Source organism: Pygocentrus nattereri, chromosome 11, assembly GCF_015220715.1.
Source record: "Pygocentrus nattereri isolate fPygNat1 chromosome 11, fPygNat1.pri, whole genome shotgun sequence".
Lineage (NCBI taxonomy): Eukaryota > Metazoa > Chordata > Actinopteri > Characiformes > Serrasalmidae > Pygocentrus > Pygocentrus nattereri.
This window is the reverse complement of record NC_051221.1, coordinates 31,776,402-31,797,671: the sequence shown is the minus strand read 5'-3', so window position 1 is coordinate 31,797,671 and position 21,270 is coordinate 31,776,402. Positions and strand designations below refer to the sequence as shown.

General features: G+C 41.2%; 2 protein-coding genes across 2 annotated transcripts; one reads left to right on the top strand and one right to left on the bottom strand.

The window, feature by feature from the left end:
* Nucleotides 1-812: 812 nt before the first annotated feature.
* On the top strand, nt 813-8,314 carry LOC108429385 (mucin-5AC). Its single transcript, XM_017701087.2, has 3 exons — nt 813-1,106; nt 4,894-5,028; nt 5,207-8,314. The coding sequence occupies exons 1-3, from the start codon at nt 887-889 to the stop codon at nt 6,826-6,828; spliced, it is 1,977 nt and encodes a 658-aa protein (XP_017556576.2). The 5' UTR covers nt 813-886; the 3' UTR covers nt 6,829-8,314.
* mrps35 (mitochondrial ribosomal protein S35) lies at nt 8,054-20,683 on the bottom strand. The gene is made up of 8 exons (XM_017701193.2): nt 20,443-20,683; nt 20,038-20,081; nt 19,282-19,449; nt 18,180-18,240; nt 17,944-18,083; nt 13,973-14,082; nt 13,244-13,313; nt 8,054-8,788 (listed from the first exon to the last, which is right to left on the bottom strand). Exons 1-8 carry the CDS (start codon nt 20,585-20,587, stop codon nt 8,516-8,518), a joined length of 1,011 nt encoding a protein of 336 aa, XP_017556682.1. The 5' UTR covers nt 20,588-20,683; the 3' UTR covers nt 8,054-8,515.
* Between the last annotated feature and the right edge of the window lie 587 nt (nt 20,684-21,270).

The following is a 21,270-nucleotide window of genomic DNA, read 5'->3' as shown; positions in this document are numbered from 1 at the left end:
TAAATGAAGCAAACACTCAACAGACTCTCAGTAACACGTCAAAGACATATGATGGTTAGGGTTCGGTTCTGGGATGAGGTTAGGGTTCGGGTTAGGATTAGGGCCAGGGGTGAGGGTTGGGTTTTGGGTGAGATTGGTTAAGGTTAGATTTTAGGTAATGGAAGTAACATATTAACAATATACCTACTTAATGTAAGTAATGTATCGACAGAGCATCTTCAAGATATTTCCTTCAATGTATTCAGATGAGTCATTACTGCTACTTCACTGATCTGCTCTTGATGTGTTACTGATAATCTGTTAAGAGTTTATTAGTCATCTATAAAGGACCACTTCAAATACAGTGTTACCCTAAAATTTACAGTAAAATCCCAGATTTGAGTCAGCTCTCTGCAGAGGATCATTTGACCAGGGTGTTCAAAGGGTGTTCAGGACGCATTGCAGTTGTCCATGTGGCTGGTGCTGGCCCATCATGGTCTGACCACACCATGACACAAAACTGTCTCGCATGACACGATCACCAATACCTGAACCCACGGTTTTGCTCACAGGTTACCCCACGGAAAAGGGCCGTGCGACTACCAGCCAATATGTGCCTCACATGGCTGTTGAGCCATTTTTCCTCCTCTCAACTACAGAAAAGCACACCTCCGCTGCATGCTGGGTCTCTATGGGATGCTCCTTAATGTCCCGGGTGCAGAAGGAGGGCGTGGGAGCAGATTTAGACTCATCTTACTCCCTCCATTCCTCCACACACACACGCCCCACCTGCAGCTCTCTCTCTCTCTCTCTCTCTCTCTCTCTCTCACACACACACACACACACACACAGCCCGGCGCCTTGGCTAACATGGTCTGACGCGCCTTCTCGGAGCTCCATCTAAACGATGACCATCGCATGGATCGCGCTGTGGCTGTTCAGTTGGCTTAAGCAAGCGGACCCCGTGTGCTCCCCGACCAGCTACTACAGGAACTGCTGGATCCGCCGCTTTCCCGGGCTCTACATCGCCGTGGAGGAGTCAGAGCGCAGAGGAGCCGCTCTGCTGCAGCTCTATCAGGAGGAGAGCGCGCTCCAGTGCAGCCGCGCCTGCTGCCTCGCCGCCAACTGTGAGTTACTATCACTGAGCCTCACAGCAGCGGCTCCGCAGCTCAGCCTGCCCCCGCGCCCGCACTGCCTCCACACAGAGCGCACCCTTCTAAACAGAACCTTTCCGGTTCTAAAGAACCCTCGCAAAGTCGCTGCCTCAAATAAACTGCTGTAAACTGCGTCTGTCAGTGGTTTGAAAGCATGACGGTGTAAGTGAGCAGCCATCACTCAGACTGGCGCTGCAGTAACGCGGGGTTCTGAGTTAAAGAAGCAGCAAAACCGACCGTTGAGCTTTAGCTCACGGCTTATATGCTCGCTTTCTAGGTCAGAGACGTTTTTATAGTTCTTATCTTTCAATCTTACACAATTCTCACACACAATTCGGGAAAATGAAACTTAGAGCAGGAGTGAAAAGTAGAGCACCTGACTGAAAAATGAGAGCTAACAGAAATCAATAAAGCCGCTAGGAACTCTGGGAAAGTCCGCTCCATGCTCCTCTCTCATTCGTGTTGCTCAGTTCGATCTTTTTACACAAATAAACACACTTCAGTTTTCAGATTTGTATTTATTTTAACATTAGTGCTGTTCTGAGCTTCTTTAATCTTATTTTCTCAGGACATTAGAGCTTTTGTACAGCACTGTATGCTGTAATATCTAAGAACACTGCAGTATGAACAGTGTACTCAGCTATGACTGCGTGCTGTAATATCTAAGAACACTGCAGTATGAACAGTGTACTCAGCTAGGACTGCGTGCTGTAATATCTAAGAACACTGCAGTATGAACAGTGTACTCAGCTAGGACTGTGTGCTGTAATATCTAAGAACACTGCAGTATGAACAGTGTACTCAGCTATGACTGCGTGCTGTAATATCTAAGAACACTGCAGTATGAACAGTGTACTCAGCTAGGACTGCGTGCTGTAATATCTAAGAACACTGCAGTATGAACAATGTACTCAGCTAGGACTGCGTGCTGTAATATCTAAGAACACTGCAGTATGAACAGTGTACTCAGCTATGACTGCGTGCTGTAATATCTAAGAACACTGCAGTATGAACAGTGTACTCGGCTATGACTGCGTGCTGTAATATTTAAGAACACTGCAGTATGAACAGTGTACTCAGCTAGGACTGCGTGCTGTAATATCTAAGAACACTGCAGTATGAACAGTGTACTCAGCAAGGACTGCGTGCTGTAATATCTAAGAACACTGCAGTATGAACAGTGTACTCAGCTAGGACTGTGTGCTGTAATATCTAAGAACACTGCAGTATGAACAGTGTACTCAGCTAGGACTGCGTGCTGTAATATCTAAGAACACTGCAGTATGAACAGTGTACTCAGCAAGGACTGCGTGCTGTAATATCTAAGAACACTGCAGTATGAACAGTGTACTCAGCTATGACTGCGTGCTGTAATATTTAAGAACACTGCAGTATGAACAGTGTACTCGGCTATGACTGCGTGCTGTAATATCTAAGAACACTGCAGTATGAACAGTGTACTCAGCTATGACTGCGTGCTGTAATATTTAAGAACACTGCAGTATGAACAGTGTACTCAGCAAGGACTGCGTGCTGTAATATCTAAGAACACTGCAGTATGAACAGTGTACTCAGCTATGACTGCGTGCTGTAATATCTAAGAACACTGCAGTATGAACAGTGTACTCAGCTATGACTGCGTGCTGTAATATCTAAGAACACTGCAGTATGAACAGTGTACTCAGCTATGACTGCGTGCTGTAATATCTAAGAACACTGCAGTATGAACAGTGTACTCGGCTATGACTGCGTGCTGTAATATTTAAGAACACTGCAGTATGAACAGTGTACTCAGCTAGGACTGCGTGCTGTAATATCTAAGAACACTGCAGTATGAACAGTGTACTCGGCTATGACTGCGTGCTGTAATATTTAAGAACACTGCAGTATGAACAGTGTACTCGGCTATGACTGCGTGCTGTAATATCTAAGAACACTGCAGTATGAACAGTGTACTCAGCTATGACTGCGTGCTGTAATATTTAAGAACACTGCAGTATGAACAGTGTACTCAGCAAGGACTGCGTGCTGTAATATCTAAGAACACTGCAGTATGAACAGTGTACTCGGCTATGACTGCGTGCTGTAATATCTAAGAACACTGCAGTATGAACAGTGTACTCAGCTATGACTGCGTGCTGTAATATCTAAGAACACTGCAGTATGAACAGTGTACTCAGCTATGACTGCGTGCTGTAATATCTAAGAACACTGCAGTATGAACAGTGTACTCAGCTAGGACTGCGTGCTGTAATATCTAAGAACACTGCAGTATGAACAGTGTACTCGGCTATGACTGCGTGCTGTAATATTTAAGAACACTGCAGTATGAACAGTGTACTCGGCTATGACTGCGTGCTGTAATATCTAAGAACACTGCAGTATGAACAGTGTACTCAGCTATGACTGCGTGCTGTAATATTTAAGAACACTGCAGTATGAACAGTGTACTCGGCTATGACTGCGTGCTGTAATATCTAAGAACACTGCAGTATGAACAGTGTACTCAGCTATGACTGCGTGCTGTAATATTTAAGAACACTGCAGTATGAACAGTGTACTCGGCTATGACTGAATATATCACATAGCACTTGTGGCGTTTTCTTTAGTGTAAAATATCTATTTTTGCCCAGATGGAGTTTAGATGTGGTCTGTCAGTCTCCGATAATGATTATTAAGAATTTTTATTGGGCCATTTCAGCCGTTTTTCAACATAGAGAGGATAAAAACAAATAGAAATTGAGCATGTAAATGTTGATTCTGATTGAGAATAGAGTAGTGAGAGGCTGCTGGCATGAATGTCAAGTGTTGGTGGTTCTATAAGAGCCTCTGAGCAGCGTGTCTGCAGTTAGATGGGCTGTTGGTAACAAACTACTCTTGCAAAAGATACTACAAAGTAACACCTCTGTAAACCAGTGGTCTGTCACTGACCCCTATATTTGTAAACCAGCACATCCTCAGGTTTAATAATTCATTTGGCTTTTTTTCACCCAGAAATGAGAAATGGGATGGGAAGGTGAAATACGACATCACTGAGTAATGTTTCTACTGCCTATCAGTGCACAGTGATGTAATCAAGAATCAGAAGACAGTTTAAAGGCAGAGAACTTTTAAAGGGAAAATGTCATTACAGTGTGATGTTGTTTAAATGATATAAAAAGTATGCCAAACACAACTAACTAAAGAACTAAAAAGGGTCCGTTTTGATTTCAGGTTACCCGTGTAAGTTTAGCCTGTGTACCAGCCCCACAAACATACAGAGCCATGACTCTCACTCTCACTATGGATCCCTGAAATTTTCACTATGCCACTGCATGCAGCCTCTTTCTGCTGGCCCTTTAGTGACCACTCTGCCTGCAGAACGCAGATCAGCTCAGACAGTTTTAATCAATAGAATCAATTAGTGTTTACTCTCATCTAACACTCGCAGTTCAGTTCATTAAGGCCTTGCTAATTAGCTGATGAGCTGAACTGGGTGTGTTTAATGAGGCAGTGTACTGAAGTCTGCAGTGTTTTGTCCTGTGAGGACTAGAGCCTGACACATGTGTTCTAGATGTTTTCCTGCTTCTCTGCAGTCTGTTTCATCTTTAAAATCAGCAAACCAGGGTGTATTTCACACAGAAGCAAACCACGGTCTTGCTGTGAAAGATCACTGAGCTAATGTTCAGAAACTAGATTCCTGCATGGTTTTAGAATATAGGGTCAGCTTCTTAGTAGCCCTACCAACAGTTCCAACCTGGTTTCTCATTGCATACTACAGTCTCCTGTAACCTGGCTGTGTATCATTACAACACCACTCAGGACAGTGCCAACTGCTTTCACCTCCACTGCCCAACACTGGAAAGCTGCATCCTCCGCCAAAGAGGCAATGTCATCCTCTACAATGTTACTAAAGGTGGGGCTAACAAGTATGTGCCATTCAATGAAACTAGAGGTTAATACAACATTTGAAATGCCTAAATCGTGTTTTACATTTGTTAAACAATGCTGAGTTGGATAACATCTTTGAATCTCAGCATGTAGTTCTAACATATTTGTTTAAAATATGAGTTGATTCCAGATGTGTTCTACAGGTGTGGATCCTGACCTGCTGGTGTTTGGGAAACACTTTACCTCTAATTACCAAGTGCTGCCTAACCATGCCTCATCCAGGGTCAACATATCTGAACCTTTTGCATCTGACAAGCGTCAGTTCAACCGGCCTCACATGGTACCAAGCAGCTCTACTCACCCTGCCACTCCTGCCACCAGCACAAGTACATCTACCATCTCACCTACATCTGAAGTGCCTGTCTCTACTACTCCTGTCTCCATCGATTATACCCACAACATCCCTCCTGTGCCTTCCATTCGGAGATCCACCCTAAGGAGCCCCACTTCACCCAGCAATCCAGTCAACCAAGCAACTCAAGGTATTGACAATCACTCACCAAACCCTACTACTACTACCACTTCCACCAAATGGGCATCCACAGCTCCACAGAGTACATTGCAACCTTCATCTGTGTTCTACACATCTCAGAAAAGCGTGACTTTACCTTCCCAGCCTCCTACCACTGCCACAACAGTTTCACCATTCTCCAATCATCCCACACCAGGCTCAACAAACGAGCCTATGACCACCACACGGGCATCCACGACAGCACCTCCAAGCAGTCAAAACACGGTGACATCTACAACAGAATTTGCAACCAGTCAAACCACAATGGCATCTGCCAAGAGTCAAACTGCATGGGTATCCACAACAGCATCGACAGCCACTCAAACCACATGGGCATCCACAACAGCATCTACAGCCACTCAAACCACATGGACATCCACAACAGCATCTACAGCCACTCAAACCACATGGGCATCCACAACAGCATCTACAGCCACGCAAAACACATGGGCATCCACAACAGCATCTATAACCAGTCACGCCTCATCTACCACCTTCATTACCCTGACTTCATCTAACAGTAAAGCACTCAATAGCAAACCTACCACAACAATCCCACTCATCAGTACTCAACAAAACACTACTGATAAGACCTCAGTCCACAGTACACTTGCTCCAGTCCAGCTAAGCTCTACAAATGCAGCCTCAGCACTGACCCCTCTTACTACGCTCAAAAGCACAACTGTACAACCACAGATGGCTTCAAGCCATACAACCATATATTGGCCTTATCTTCAGCCTACAAACACTACATATTCAAACCCTGCAGTAGCAGGAGGTAATACTCAGTCCCCACCAACAGATGGCCAACTGGATACCTCCACCAATATAACTACCAGTTCCAATGGAATTGAGCATTCCACAACCTCTTCTGGTCCAACAACCTCAACTACACCATCCTCATCTCCAGCAGCTTCAGTCACCACCTCTCTGACTCCCCCTACCAGCATGGAGGACAGCCAGCCATACCCCAACGACACAAAAGGATACATAAGCCGGAACATTACAACAGGTGACAACTCGTGGCCTGGAGGTGACGGAGGCTCAACACCAGTGTGGCATTTGGCAGCTAACACTGTCCTGGTTGCCTTGGCAACTTGTGCAACCATAGCGTTTGGTTGTTGCTGTTCAGTGCTTATGGCTGTGAGTTGGAGGGGTAGGAGGAGGAGGAAGGGGAGATACCGGACTACTCTGAGAGGCAAGAGTGGCTCAATGAGACTTATCAAGTACGTCATTGTGAGAGAGAGCTCGTAAGACTGCAAGAACTCTTCTAAGGTGTTCTAAGGTGTTTTTTGTTGTAGGAGCTGCTAATAAATGTCCCTTTTGTACATCCCAGTCACAATTCACTCTGACAAAAGTTGGGAAAATACCCTCGCATGATCATCATCATAGTTATGTTCCACAGAAGGATGAAGATTTCTCTACTGCTTTTGACTGTTTAATTTGCAGAAATTGGCAATCCTTATATTAATGTGTGAGACTAAGAAGGAGCTGTGTGGACCTGAAGACTCTAATATCCTGCTCCAAATGAACTTGCTAAGGGCAGTATTGTGACCAGATTCAGTGGATAACCCTCTTCTCCATACATTTATAACATTTAAGGATCAACATCTATCATTTCTAACAGAGGTGCAGTCATTAACCATAGTGGTCCATTGTGATGAGAGCTAACACTTTTGGACAGTCATGAATGTACCTGAAAAAGATTATTTTTTAGAAGATCTTTCATATGTAATCTTAATCTTTATATTAAAACAACTCTGTTCCTATCTACTAAATAGAGTTCAGGTAAATAACTGAGTGGATCTTTCACAACATGCTCTGAATACAAATGATGGTTTGGTCATTAGCTGAAACAGGTGCACTGGACAGATGTCAGCATTCCTGTGCTTGGTTTCAGGTGCTTTCTGAGATTATGTTCTTATGTTTTATTTTGTCCACACATAGATGTGTCATTCTGTTCCTGGAAGGCCCACACCCACATAAAAAAGTAATACTGAACTCTGCAAGGAAACTCAGCCAGCAGAGTAAACGTTAAGTAGTATTATGGGCGCTTCCAAGCAAGACAGCCAACAAGCTCAGTTTTGTTCTTTAAAGGCAGTTGGTCCCTAAGTGCTTGGAGTTGTTAAAAGAGTGGTACTGCCACCTGGGCTTGGACTAGTTTTTCTCCCCATGCCCAAATGGAAGAAGCCGGAACTCTTTCGAATGTCTCGGATTACTCTTTTCCCATAACCAGAAGATCAGAGTGGAACCTAATGGAGCAACAGGGTATATTTACCAGACTCTGCTTGAAAGCATCCTTTGAGTAGGGTGTCTGTAATGGTACGGAATTTGCTTTTAAGGAGAATGGTACGTTTTAGGCTAGGAAGAGTTGACCGATTCACATTCATGTGTCAGAAAGAGAACTGCCAAGCTACAGCAGGAAATAACTTTGAACTGCCCTAATTTCACAACTCGGGTAAGCAGGCAGCAAATATGGTTTGTGAACACCAGACAATTTAATTTGCCATTGATACATATAAATACATATAAAAAATCAGAACAGGACCACCAATTAACTTTAACCACCAATTAAGCATTTACTTCCAGTACTTGACGCTGTATATTTGATGCTTAAGGAAAATATGACATCGTTATCAATGGTTAGCCAATAGAGAAGCACCTGTGCACCTTAGTCCTTAGAAACGGAATCTTTACAGGTAAATATTCTCATATACAGAATGTTTAAGCACATGGTAAAGATGAAAAGGTCTAAACTGGTTGGTTTGAGACTTAATCCCGCATGCACCAGGGATCTCAGTACAAGAGTGATGATTAAGTTCCAGTTCCATCATATCAGCTGCATTCATTATGTTACACATGGCTAGAAACTTATCCTAAATCAGCACTCTTGGCTTGGCAAGGCTCATATCCAGCTTCCCTCTCATCTATACAATGTTCCTCAGATATTGAGAAGTTTCTTCACTGCCTCTTTGTATTGCTGCATGTTGGTCTCAGTCTCTCCCTCGTTCTTCAGCTTGGTTACGGAGTCTTTGTACTCCTGCACCTCCACGCGCCCCAGTAACTCCTCCCGCACTTCTCCCTCCTCCTCCTTCTCCCCAAGTGGACGCATGCGCAACAAGGTTTCTAGAATGTTCTTCTGAGACGGACTGTCCTCCCAAACGTACTCCTCCATGTCAGCACGTGTCTTCTCTTTCTCCCATGCCTCTGTTTTCTGAAAAAAAAGGCAGATGAAAATTAAACAGTCTAGAAATTAGTCATGGGTGTAAAATCTCTGTTACAACGATTCAATTTGATTAGGATCCTTTAGGATTCTTTAGTAAATTATTCAAATTTACTTATGACTCATAAGTAAATTTTCATAAGCTCATAAATTCATTGTTCATATTATTTATGTAGTGGTGAAACATGGACAACAAAAACAATCCAGCAACCCAGAAAACCAATATTTCAATTATCAGATATAAAAACTTTCTTGAATACTGGAACACTATAACAGGGCTGCTACATATTTTTAAACCTTGGTGTTGAGGTCTGTGGGACCCATTTTCAGTGTTTAAAAAATGATGGGATTTATTATTTCAACCTCTCATTCCTTGGCCTTTGATCATTTTCTGTGAATAACATATAAAATTATTTTATTTCAGTGACTTTACACTGTAAACCCCTTAAACATTTATATTACATGTGTAGTGTTAGGGTGAGTGAACCTGCGGGGAATAAAAGTGTGGAGGTGCCGTGTCCTTCACTCTGCTCTCCTCCTATATGGCCTGCTGCTAGAGAGTGTGTGTGTGTGTGTGCGTGTGTGTGTGTGTATGTATGTACACAACATGGACAGGCTATTGACTGGCTACATCTGCTAAAGGAGGAACCTATGCTGGCCACTTGTGATATTTTAAACAGCTGGTATTTTTACATAAACTGTTATTTTTATGATTTAAAAAAAAAAAAAAAAATGTGGTGGGTCCACCAGACCACCGAGCTAACAAAAATATGAACACCGCACAAGGGTTAAAATCAAAAGCTGTTTCTGTTAATGGCAATTTAAATCCAGAAGCAATGTGGCATGTACATGGTTTTGGTGGCAGGCAGCTTGTGGAAAGTGTCTCAAATATAGTGAATGCTTGAATCAAAAAATAGCCTCACGGTAACATTTGAGTTTCCCATGTTTTGATAAAAGGCACCACAGATTATATATCCCACTGTAAAATAGTTTGACACTGTAGACATTTAAATATCTTTGGTAACTTCTAAAAACTAGAGTCATTGTTGCACGTGGGATAATGGCTCTTTATGGGGCCTCTATGACAGTGGAGTATACAGAGCACAAAAAGAAACCAAGGATCTGAACTGAGCTCAATAGAGCACATTCTTAGCAACAATCATGACGTGTTCTGGCCTTAGCAGGCTTAGCTCAATCTCCCTAGCTTGCTATTCAAATTTATAGAAAAGACAGTTTGAGTGTAGTCACATTTGTATACAGCACATCTAAGTTTTACCAATATGATGACTAACATCTGTAGCCATCTACAGAGGCTCAAGTTTCCCCATGCATAGAGCTCCATCAGCAGCTGGTCTCAAACTCAATCATACAAGAGTTTCTCATACAAAAGCTCCTTTGTTTTTGTGTATTTGTCTGGGTTGCCATATGCATGCCCCAGGGCAGATAAATACTTTCACCAGTCCAGGTGCTCAAGTCTAATAACTATCATTACTACACTGCTCACTAACATCCCTGCCAACAGCAGAAAAAAAGTCCCTTACTACTTTTTTCTGAACATCCTTCTTGGTTTTTCTCTTAAACTAAAGCTTTGGGCATCACTTACAACAAACAGATAGTATTGAGTGGTTGGTGACCCTGTGATTGAATTTAAAGTCCCAAATTAAAGAAACAGATCAATTAGTTTCTGGCTACATGATGTGATTACCCTTTTACTGCAGAAGATAAGGAAATAATTGGATGCTACAGGCATTATGGTACCTTTAAAAGGCCATCTGTGTGGAAGCAGCCCAATGCTTTACAGCAAGACCTCACAGACCAACATTCTGCCATATAATTGAACAAATATCCATTTAAAAGAATCTACATTTAGGATCAAATGATCAATAAACTCAATTAGATAAGCTTACCTAATGCCAGTCATAGATAAAATGAAATTATGCAACATGTTCCTGGCTTAACTGATGGCTGATTGAGTGACTTGTTTTTTATGTCACAAAATTGTATCACAACCACAATGATCAGAAAATGAAGGACATAGTAAGTTCAGACAAATTTACAAAGATAAAGGTTTTGGAGGCACATATCAATTACTCAAATGTCTGTAGCTGTGGTAAAGATAGCTTTGCAAAACGTAAAGTTATTGTCTTTATCAGAAATGTGAGTGGAATCTGTGGTGCTTCTGTAAACTGAAGCATTTAGAATAACTTGTGCCCAATTTTTTCCCCCCAGAAGCAGTTCTGTCTCGCTATTAGTTTGAGTACTGGTTGAACGGATTAGCCGGTAGCACTATTGGCAAGTAAATCAGGTCTTAGATATAATCACCCCCATGGTCACCAACAATCACCCCCATTGTCAACTCCTGTCCCCCTCCTTCTGCAGCCCAACATCACTCTAGCTGTGTCTATCCATTCACAGGCACTACTGTGGCAGCCATTGTACCTGCAAAGGCCAGTGGACACAGTTACACTTCCCAGCCAGGACAGCTAACAATACCCCCCATGGCCACTCTCCAGCACAGCCCCGTCTTTACAGCAGTGCTAAGGCCCAAGTTCCAAAACACTCAGGCCACATGGTCCCTTGTGAGCATGACATGCTGGGAAAATACACTTGACTCTATCAGAGTCAAACTGGGTCCATCTGAGGCAATCAGTGAGGAATTCAATAACGTAAGGGGAAGTAAAGTGATCTATAAAAGGTTTTAAGGGTTTTGCCTTATACCTGTCTGAGTTAAAGGCCTAACATTTTTCCTTTACTCCAAAAGACAGAGGGAAAACAGTAAAGGGCAGGTAGGCAGTGTGTTGGTAAATGGTAAGGTCTTTTGATGCAAGACTGAATGAAACTGACTGAATGGACTAATGTGAGAAAGAACAGATTTTATATCTGCCTGTGAGAAGTTCAAGCGTATCGTATTAAGACTGTTCCCTGAAACTCGTGTTCCATCTACACTAAGCTTACACTAGTCACTAAAATCCTTCCAATTGTTTCATGCAAATAGGGTGCAACAAATACTTCCAAAGACAACTAATTGATTTACACATTTGAATGCTATTAGTTACAGCTATTAATTTACAGTTTGTTTTTATATGTGTATAAAAAATACAATTTAAATTGACACATTTTTGCATAACAAACTACTAAAAATGACACCAGAGCATCTCTAATCGTCTAATAAGACGAATGATGAATATGCAGATTATGCAAACTAGAAACACTCCATGCTTTCCTGTTACCCGAAGCCCACTTCTTTTCCCTAAAAGTGCAGACGTGCACCATCTGCTGGTTGCGTTCAAAACATTTTGAAAAACAGGAGCCTATGTAAAATGGCAATTTTGCAATCGTACAAGCACAGTAGCTACAAGTACAATATAATAGCAATTAATAACATTTTGCTGAACAATATAATTACAAAGATTAAAGCACAAATGGACTACGAAATGCTTAGAACAGTGCTGACGTTACTTCAAGGGACACATGACAGTGGCATCAACAGCATGCTAGACTTTGTAGTTCATCTTGGGGAGACACAGTATTCTTGTCTATTATTGTCAATTATATGGATCATTGACACAGTATTAAATCTAACTGAATATGGGGCTGACACGGCATGTTATGTTGTACTATACTACTACGATATCTCTATTGTGGTAAATTATGTTATTGGGATAAACTTCTTTTCTGAGTATATCGAGGACACCACCACTACTTTAATAAAACTGACCAACTACATGCTTCGTTACAATAAGAGCATAATTAGACCTGTTTAATTGGATTTAGTGCAGTGCAGGTATGTACGAAGTATGTGCGTCATAATATACCAGCACATCGTCTCCAATACAGAGTGGCTAACAACTCCACACTCCACAGAGTAGGTACCTTTATCAACACATCCAATTATTCTGTGTAAACCCAAACTGCTTACATGTGAAGCATAATGTATCTACCTCCATAAAACACCATCTCATGAGATCTTCTCACAGTCAAACATTCAGACTAAGGATATTACGGGTTTCATTAACTGCAACCCCACACCTCTACAACCTCTCGCACACATATTCCCCATAACCACTACACATTCTCTTTCTCTCCCACCTCTGGGGGCCCTCAAAGAGTCATGGAAATACACAACTGTCTGCAGGCACCCCACTGGAATGAGTGGGGGTACAATAGAAACCCTGAAATATTTATGTGTAGGATGAAAGGCAGAGGGTGAGCTGTTGTGTGTTTGGAAAACATATAGCCTTCAGCGTATATTCAATACCTCTACCACCAGCAGTGCTTTTTGTAGGCTCTGCAATACGCTTGGAAAGACATTCCATCACTTGGCATAGGACTATAGGTATGAATAGATGTTGTCCTTCTCAAGCAAAGAAAAGACACTTTCTATCAAGTTCATATGCACCACCAATCATAGAACAGTCACTCAAGGATAAAAATGGAAAGACTTACCCAGGACTCATGGTACAGAACAGTGAGCAGGTACATGGCATAATCATAGTTCTGTTGCTTCATTGGGCAACTGTGTTGTGAGAGAGAACCAGGGAACATGTCAAACATTTCATCTCTATGCTGAGCAAGAGATACATTAAGTAACTTCTTTACATTTAGTCTTGCATCTATTAGAGAAGAATATCAGGGGCAAATATACAGTAGTGCTAAACTGAAATTGTGCTTGAGATCATAGTCAAGCATTCCTGGGTACTAATGCACAACTCAGCTGAAACAAGTCAGAATCTAACCAGTCTCCGTTCATAATGTACAGTGCATGATGCTTGAAACACTGTTCACAAAAGTTGTGAGATGGTGTGGGCCTAAAACATGTTGAATCCATTCACATTTTGGACAGTAAATAAAACAGATATACACTTGCATTTAGACAATGACACCCCTGGTTCCGATCATCACCTCTGTAAACAAATACAATATCTTTCTCTGCAATGCACAATTTCACATCAAAACACTCTCAATGACTTTGACATCAACAATTGACTCATGCAGAGGAGAAATCAATGGAATTCCACTTAAAGAGAACTAAAAAAAAAAAACATTCTAGGTAATTTCTCCTACAATGGAAAACAAGAGTCAGATTTGCTTCAGCTTTTGTGAAATCTCATTAACAATCTAATTAGTATGCTGTTTTTCAAGCAGTGATGAAGGCTTAAAAGCTGAATAATATACCTGTCGGTGGTGATGGTGAGAGTGTCTGTATCTTTGTTGTAACGCTCTCCACTTAGTCTGATCAACTTCTTCCTCGCATGCTCATCCAGGTTCAAACTGGACAGCTTCACCTACGGACAGCATAAACAATATCTCATCTCACATTTCATTTGTATGACAGGTTACAGGGATCTAATTCAGAACTAAGTGTAGTATATATATATATATATATATACACAGTGGGTTGCAAAAGTATTCAGCCCCCTTGAACTTTTCAACCTTTTGCCACATTTCAGGCTTCAAACATAAAGATATGAAATTGACATTTTTTGTGAAGAGTCAACAACAAGTGGGACACAATCGTGAAGTGGAACGAAATTTGTTGGATATTTTAAACTTTTTTTAGAAATAAAAAACTGAAAAGTGGGGCGTGCAATATTATTCAGCCCCCTTGCTTTAATACTTTGTAGCGCCACCTTTTGCTGTGATTACAGCTGCAAGTGGCTTGGGGTACGTCTCTGTCAGTCTTGCACATCGAGAGACTGAAATTTTTGCCCATTCTTCCTTGCAAAACAGCTCGAGCTCAGTGAAGTTGGATGGAGAGCGTTTGTGAACAGCAGTTTTCAGCTCTTTCCACAGATTCTCGATTGGATTCAGGTCTGGACTTTGACTTGGCCATTCTAACACCTGGATACGTTTATTTGTGAACCATTCCATTGTAGATGTTGCTTTATGTTTTGGATCATTGTCTTGTTGGAAGATAAATCTCCGTCCCAGTCTCAGGTCTTTTGCAGACTCCAACAGGTTTTCTTCCAGAATGGTCCTGTATTTGGCTCCATCCATCTTCCCATCAATATTAACCATCTTCCCTGTCCCTGCTGAAGAAAAGCAGGCCCAAACCATGATGCTGCCACCACCATGTTTGACAGTGGGGATGGTGTGTTCAGGGTGATGAGCTGTATTGCTTTTACGCCAAACATAAGTTCGATTTTGGTTTCATCTGACCAGAGCACCTTCTTCCACATGTTTGGTGTGTCTCCCAGGTGGCTTGTGGCAAACATTAAATGAGACTTTTTATGGATATCTTTGAGAAATGGCTTTTTCTTGCCACTCTTCCATAAAGCCCAGATTTGTGCAGTGTACCACTGATCGTTGTCCTATGGACAAAGTCTCCCACCTCAGCTGTAGATCTCTGCAGTTCATCCAGAGTGATCATGGGCCTCTTGGCTGCATCTATGATCAGTCTTCTCCTTGTTTGAGCTGAAAGTTTAGAGGGACGGCCGGGTCTTGGTAGATTTGCAGTGGTCTGATGCTCCTTCCATTTCAATATGATCGCTTGCACAGTGCTCCTTGAGATGTTTAAAGCTTGGGAAATCTTTTTCTATCCAAATCCGGCTTTAAACCTCTCCACAACAGTATCTCGGACCTGCCTGGTGTGTTCCTTGGTCTTCATGATGCTCTCTGCGCTTTAAACAGAACTCTGAGACTATCACAGAGCAGGTGCATTTATACGGAGACTTGATTACACACAGGTGGATTCTATTTATCATCATCAGTCATTTAGGTCAACATTGGATCATTCAGAGATCCTCACTGAACTTCTGGAGTGAGTTTGCTGCACTGAAAGTAAAGGGGCTGAATAATATTGCACGCCCCACTTTTCAGTTTTTTATTTCTAAAAAAAGTTTAAAATATCCAATAAATTTCGTTCCACTTCACAATTGTGTCCCACTTGTTGTTGATTCTTCACAAAAAATTACAATTTCATATCTTTATGTTTGAAGCCTGAAATGTGGCAAAAGGTTGAAAAGTTCAAGGGGGCTGAATACTTTTGCAACCCACTGTATATGATCTTCTGCATCCTGGAGCTTTATACATACATACATACATACGCAAAATCATTTCAAGTCAGTCAGTGGATAATAAAACAAATTATGAATACTGTGAGAAAAATCCAGATTACTTCCAAATGACTAAGAGCAGATAGACTTTTCCATCACCCTCAGGAAGATTAACAGACATCTTAAAGAACCATAAAGTGTTCTGTACAGGGAGAAACTATGCCAACGCTCACTAGCCAGCTCTCAAAGATACAACACTATAAGTTGAGAAGAAACAAACCTCTGCTCTTAAAAAACATAAGTGCATAATTTACCAGAGGCCGCTTGAGTAGAATGTAAGGCTATCCATCAAAAAATAAGAGATGAACTAAAATTTGTATTATTCTTAAACCTCAAACACAGCGAACTACCAAGACATGTTTGTTTTCCCAAAGTTGGCTTCTTCAGTTTCACATTAGTGATGCAATGTAGCTAACAAGTAATGGAAGTTTCCTCCATTTTACACTGGAGCTACAAGGCTAATATAATAGTTAGCAACATTTTTTGGTGATAATGACTTCTCTTATTTTAGCCTTGTAGTTCAGTGCAAATTCTAACAATGAGAAAATTGTGTAAATTCTATTGTTTTTTTCTTTTTTATGAATAACCCCTTTAAAGAATCGGTTTTGTGTGTCTTAGGAAACTGCATTTTTGCTGAGAAAATTACTCAACAAAATAATAATTCTAAATGGTACAGTAAATAATATAGTTCTCAAGGCTTACTGTCTGAAATAAAACAAGGAAAATGTACTATTTAATATATCAGAAACAAGAAAAATGAGGTGTCAATAAAATACAAGTTGATTTTAATCAATTCAGTACTATTTCAGTTTATATTAAATCATTCAATACTGATTTGAGACACAATGAAAGAATCTCTGATAACGATGAGTTTTTTAAGGTCACAGAGTGACATTTTCAAAAATGTCCTACTTCAGTTGTTGCAGACCATTTGTTTATACCACAGTGGTCACTAAAAATCACAAGAAAATGCTCACTGCATACAGATAAACAATCTTTTCTGTCCATTCTCATCCAATTTTTCCTTCTTCAGCCTCTTGCTCATGCAGTGATTTCCAATGCATTATGCCCAGGCTAGTCTGCTATTTCTGGCACATGGACTCTAATCTGGTCTTCCAAATTTCTCTGGAGGGTAAATCACATTCGTCAAAAGAAAAGATTTCAAAGGGTCAGTTGAGACCAGCCAAGTGAAATGTCAAGACTCCTCCCCACCATCAAATCCTCTTCAGGATCAGCCAATCAGGAGAGCCGCTCAAACTTATCCATTGTGACATCATTACTCAGCTTCCACTTTCACAAAGGAAAAACAGAGATTACAACCACATTAGCTTTAATGCCTTTCTAAGCGAGCCTCATCACACTTTAGAGGGAAACAGTAAGTCTATATAGTGAAACTGTAGCTTCGGGGAGGCTGACGTGTATACTACACACCCAGTGCCAACAGACAGTGTGACATCATTTCATTCAGGTGTTTTCCCTGTGTTTCAGACAGATCCTCTGCCACATCAGGCTTTATCCTACAGTCTTAAGATTCTTGCCTTTCTCTTCCTAATCCAGCAGGATTAATGCAAATTCCTGGGTCAGGGTCCTTATCTAACAACAAGTGTCAGTCTAGCAAATGGTGGGAGATGAAATTTAAAGGCAAAACGACACACATCTCCCATCTTTATACCTGCTTTTCTAACACCACTGCATTTCCCCATCCAGTGCTCACTGACGCAATCTGACTGTACATACTGATTTTAAAACGTAATACCATTATAAAGCAAGTTCTGGGATATTATATTGTTTCCTTAAATATGATGTGAATTAGTATTTCACCAGACACATACATGAACAACATCTGTGACTTCTGAGTTTGTAAAGAGTGATTAAAACATGACTGCCAATCTGAGCCATGGTTCATCAATCCAAACTGTCCCAACAACTGTACAAGTCTGAGCAACCAAACAAAACAGTCTTGAAAAATTAAAGAATTTAATTAAAAATTAAACTAAAACCTAGATTACACTGACTTTCAAACACACGCAGCCTTCAACAATGTTTCAACTTTCAACAAGACATTTTAGAACAACAGTGCTGAAAACTTACAGTGAGAGTGATAATTCTAGCGTTTGGGTTCCTCAGTGATGGTCCAGCAGACACATAGGCCTTACTCTCCACCTGGATGGGGAAATGCTCCTCACATTTAGCATCAGAGTCCAAAGCAGCAGGCCATTCCGTGCAGAATGCTGCATCAATAAAGGGAGAAGAGAAAAGGAAAGGGTGAGTATTAATAAAGACCACCACCAACAGAGCAAAGAGAGTAGAAATATAAAAATGCATACGCTTAAGGGCTTCACAGTGTTTCTTGATGGCCTCTGGGGTTAAGTGTAGGAAGTTTGGAATCTGTAAGACATTGCGGAATGACGTTCATTTTCATATTATTGGCAGATTAAAATAAAAATCAGAGCAGAGAGGCATACAACACGCAAACTCAACAGTCAGGTGTTCTGAAAGCAGTGTGCACAAAATCTGACATTCCCATTTAAGCCTTAACAATATTACAAAAGCAGCTGCATATCAGCAAAATCAACTTGCCAGTGGAAGAATAAAAATGGGCTGCCCACATTACTCTGTGAACCTCATAGACAATTGAGTGTTACTGTATTATGTAATTTTCTCTTGTATGTAATTGAGAAGCAGATGCAACTTTGAGCCACAGAACATGTTTACTCTGCAGTGTTGTTAAGTGACTAAACTAGCTAGATATTCAGCTTAGACATGGGAGATACACTGGCAAAAGAGTGAATAATGGGAATGGCAAAGTCCCATGATAAAGACATTACCATTGTGGATATATTCATAAGCCCCAAAACAAAGAACCACGAAGAGCACCCCCTGCCTCAATACAAAATAAACACTGACTCAAACAGCTTACATAATTCTATAAGGGGGCTACGCACCTAAGATTTTCACTCACTTTCCACCTGTGGAAATGTGACGTGAAAATAAACGTGATTTGATCTGACCATTCTTAATTATAAGAAAATGATCATTTTTTAAATAATTATTATTATCCACTAGTTATCATTTTTAAACAGCATGACATTCATTACATAGAAAAAAAATATTGTGAAATTTACACTACATTGCCAAAATATCTGGACATCCGAACATTATAATAATTGATTCACTAATGACATTAACATGGAGTCACTGAGCTTTTCAGTACAACCCATTCTGGTTTTGGAGACTGCATGGCTGAATGCTTGATTTTATGCTCATCCTCTAAATTCTTTGAAGTCCCTGATACAAAGAACTAACATTTCTAAGTGTCTATACATAGACACAGGTATGCAAATGCATACATGTCAAGTGTACCTGATGTATCTTCAACATTTTAAATAACTGATCTAGTTAAGTTGGCTGGTTTACTGCCATGTTCACCTTTATAAGTTCCAGGTTGCCTTTTTTCGCAGGAGGCACACCTCTTTTAACTGGGTATCCCATCCGCACAGGCAGTGGGACAGAATTTGGTTTGAAAGAAGCTGCAGTGGGGTATACAGCGGTCCAGTCCTGGTCCACTGTCATTCGCTCTGTCCGTGGCTCAACGGCCTGGATGAGAGAGAGAAAGGTTTTTCCTCCTAGTACAGTACTGTGCAGTGCAAAAGTCAGAGCGCAAAATCACCCTCCATTTATTTCATTACCAGTCAAAATGGCCACAAAATACAAGTTATCCATTTTGCAGCAGTAAGAAAAAAGCAGGAAACATATTTCACAGAAAATGACACAAAAGCTTCAACACCCAACACCATCAAACAATTCAGAAACACTCAGAGATTTTATCCAGATATTTAGTAAGAGTGTAGCTTAACCCCCAACTTATTTACACACACACACACACACACACACACACACACACACACACACACACACACACACACACACACACCTTCTAAGCCGCTACTCCTTCTGGGTCCAACTTATTTACATTTGATTTAATTTTCCATTTACTTTTACAAATGGGTTATCTTTTATCTAATCTCCTCAGAAACATCTGTTAAAACGAGGCCGTTATGACTGGAAATGAAATAAATGAAGTGTGATCATGCTGATAACACAATAAAAGCCCTAACACTAACCTGCTGAACATCGATTCGTTATTTGACTGAACGTTAAAATCACCGAGTTAACCTAACCTACCCTTCTCTGTCTCCTCTGCCCCTGATTGCCTCTCTCTGGCAAGCCTGAAAAGGAAATTAAAGAAAGAGATGAGAAAGCCACCAGTACAGCGACAGAAACGGAACACTAACGTCAGTACCGTTAAATCAACGAGCAGCCCATTATTTAACTTACATAGCGCCGAAACCGAAGCGCTTGTAAAAAGTGTCTGCGGTTAACAAAACCAAATGCTTATTCTCTGCCAAATAACCAATGTGTACGAAATCAAACTGAGACAGTTCAAGCTGAGCCAGCTGTGTGAAAAACCTGGAGTTAGATACTTAGCCTAAGATCAGGCTGTTGACCAGTCAGCCTACATTAGCATTGAGCTAACGCGAGAAGCTGCAGCTGACAGGAGGACAAAGCAGACAACATGACGAAACTCACCCTGCCGCTCAACGCCATTGCTTGCTGTCAGTCCTAATGAGTACGCAGCTCTTCTGTTCAGTGAAATACGTGTGTAAACACCGTTAAACTTACAGTTTATTCTAAGTAAGGGCAACAACGCAGGGCAAAATGTGGAGGCAGCCATGATGAGCTGGAGGTACAGTAGCGCCACTCTGCTGATCTTCAAGCCATCTGTACAGGAACTCTCACCCTGCGCATGGCTTGTAAATCAGGACTCTGCCTGCGAGCCGCGCTCCTCTGAGCTACGGCGGCCCACACGGGATTTAGAGTTCAGCTTGGTGTTTGCCTGAAAATGGCACGGTAATTAACACACATTTCCTAAGCAATTAAGAATGGAAATAGATTATTATTGCCTTTCGTCGTGGTACGGATGAGGCTACAATGTTACCGAGCAACAAAATGCTGGGACTAAATACTGACCACTTCCTAGAGCTAATCACCAATGTCGCCAAAAAGTGTGGCCGTCTGCTTGTGCTTTCCGAAATATTGATCAGTCGAGGACTTCTAGATTAACGTCGAATCAGATAAAAACAGAACTCAAATGAGCTTTATGCTTTAGAGACCAGGAGAACAGAGCCACGCAGCTACTACCTCACATAGCCTGGTCACTTCTACACTGTTGGTACATACAGGCTACATAAACAGCTTAAACGGAACCTTACTTACCCTACTGGAAATGAGACTGCTGGGGGTGAAGGTCCTGCACGTTTGTGAAGCGTACCAAAACAGTCCTGAACCCGTATAGAATCCTGATATATGGCCATATATTCACCTATGTCACAAAGGCAAATAATTCAGAATTTGTAC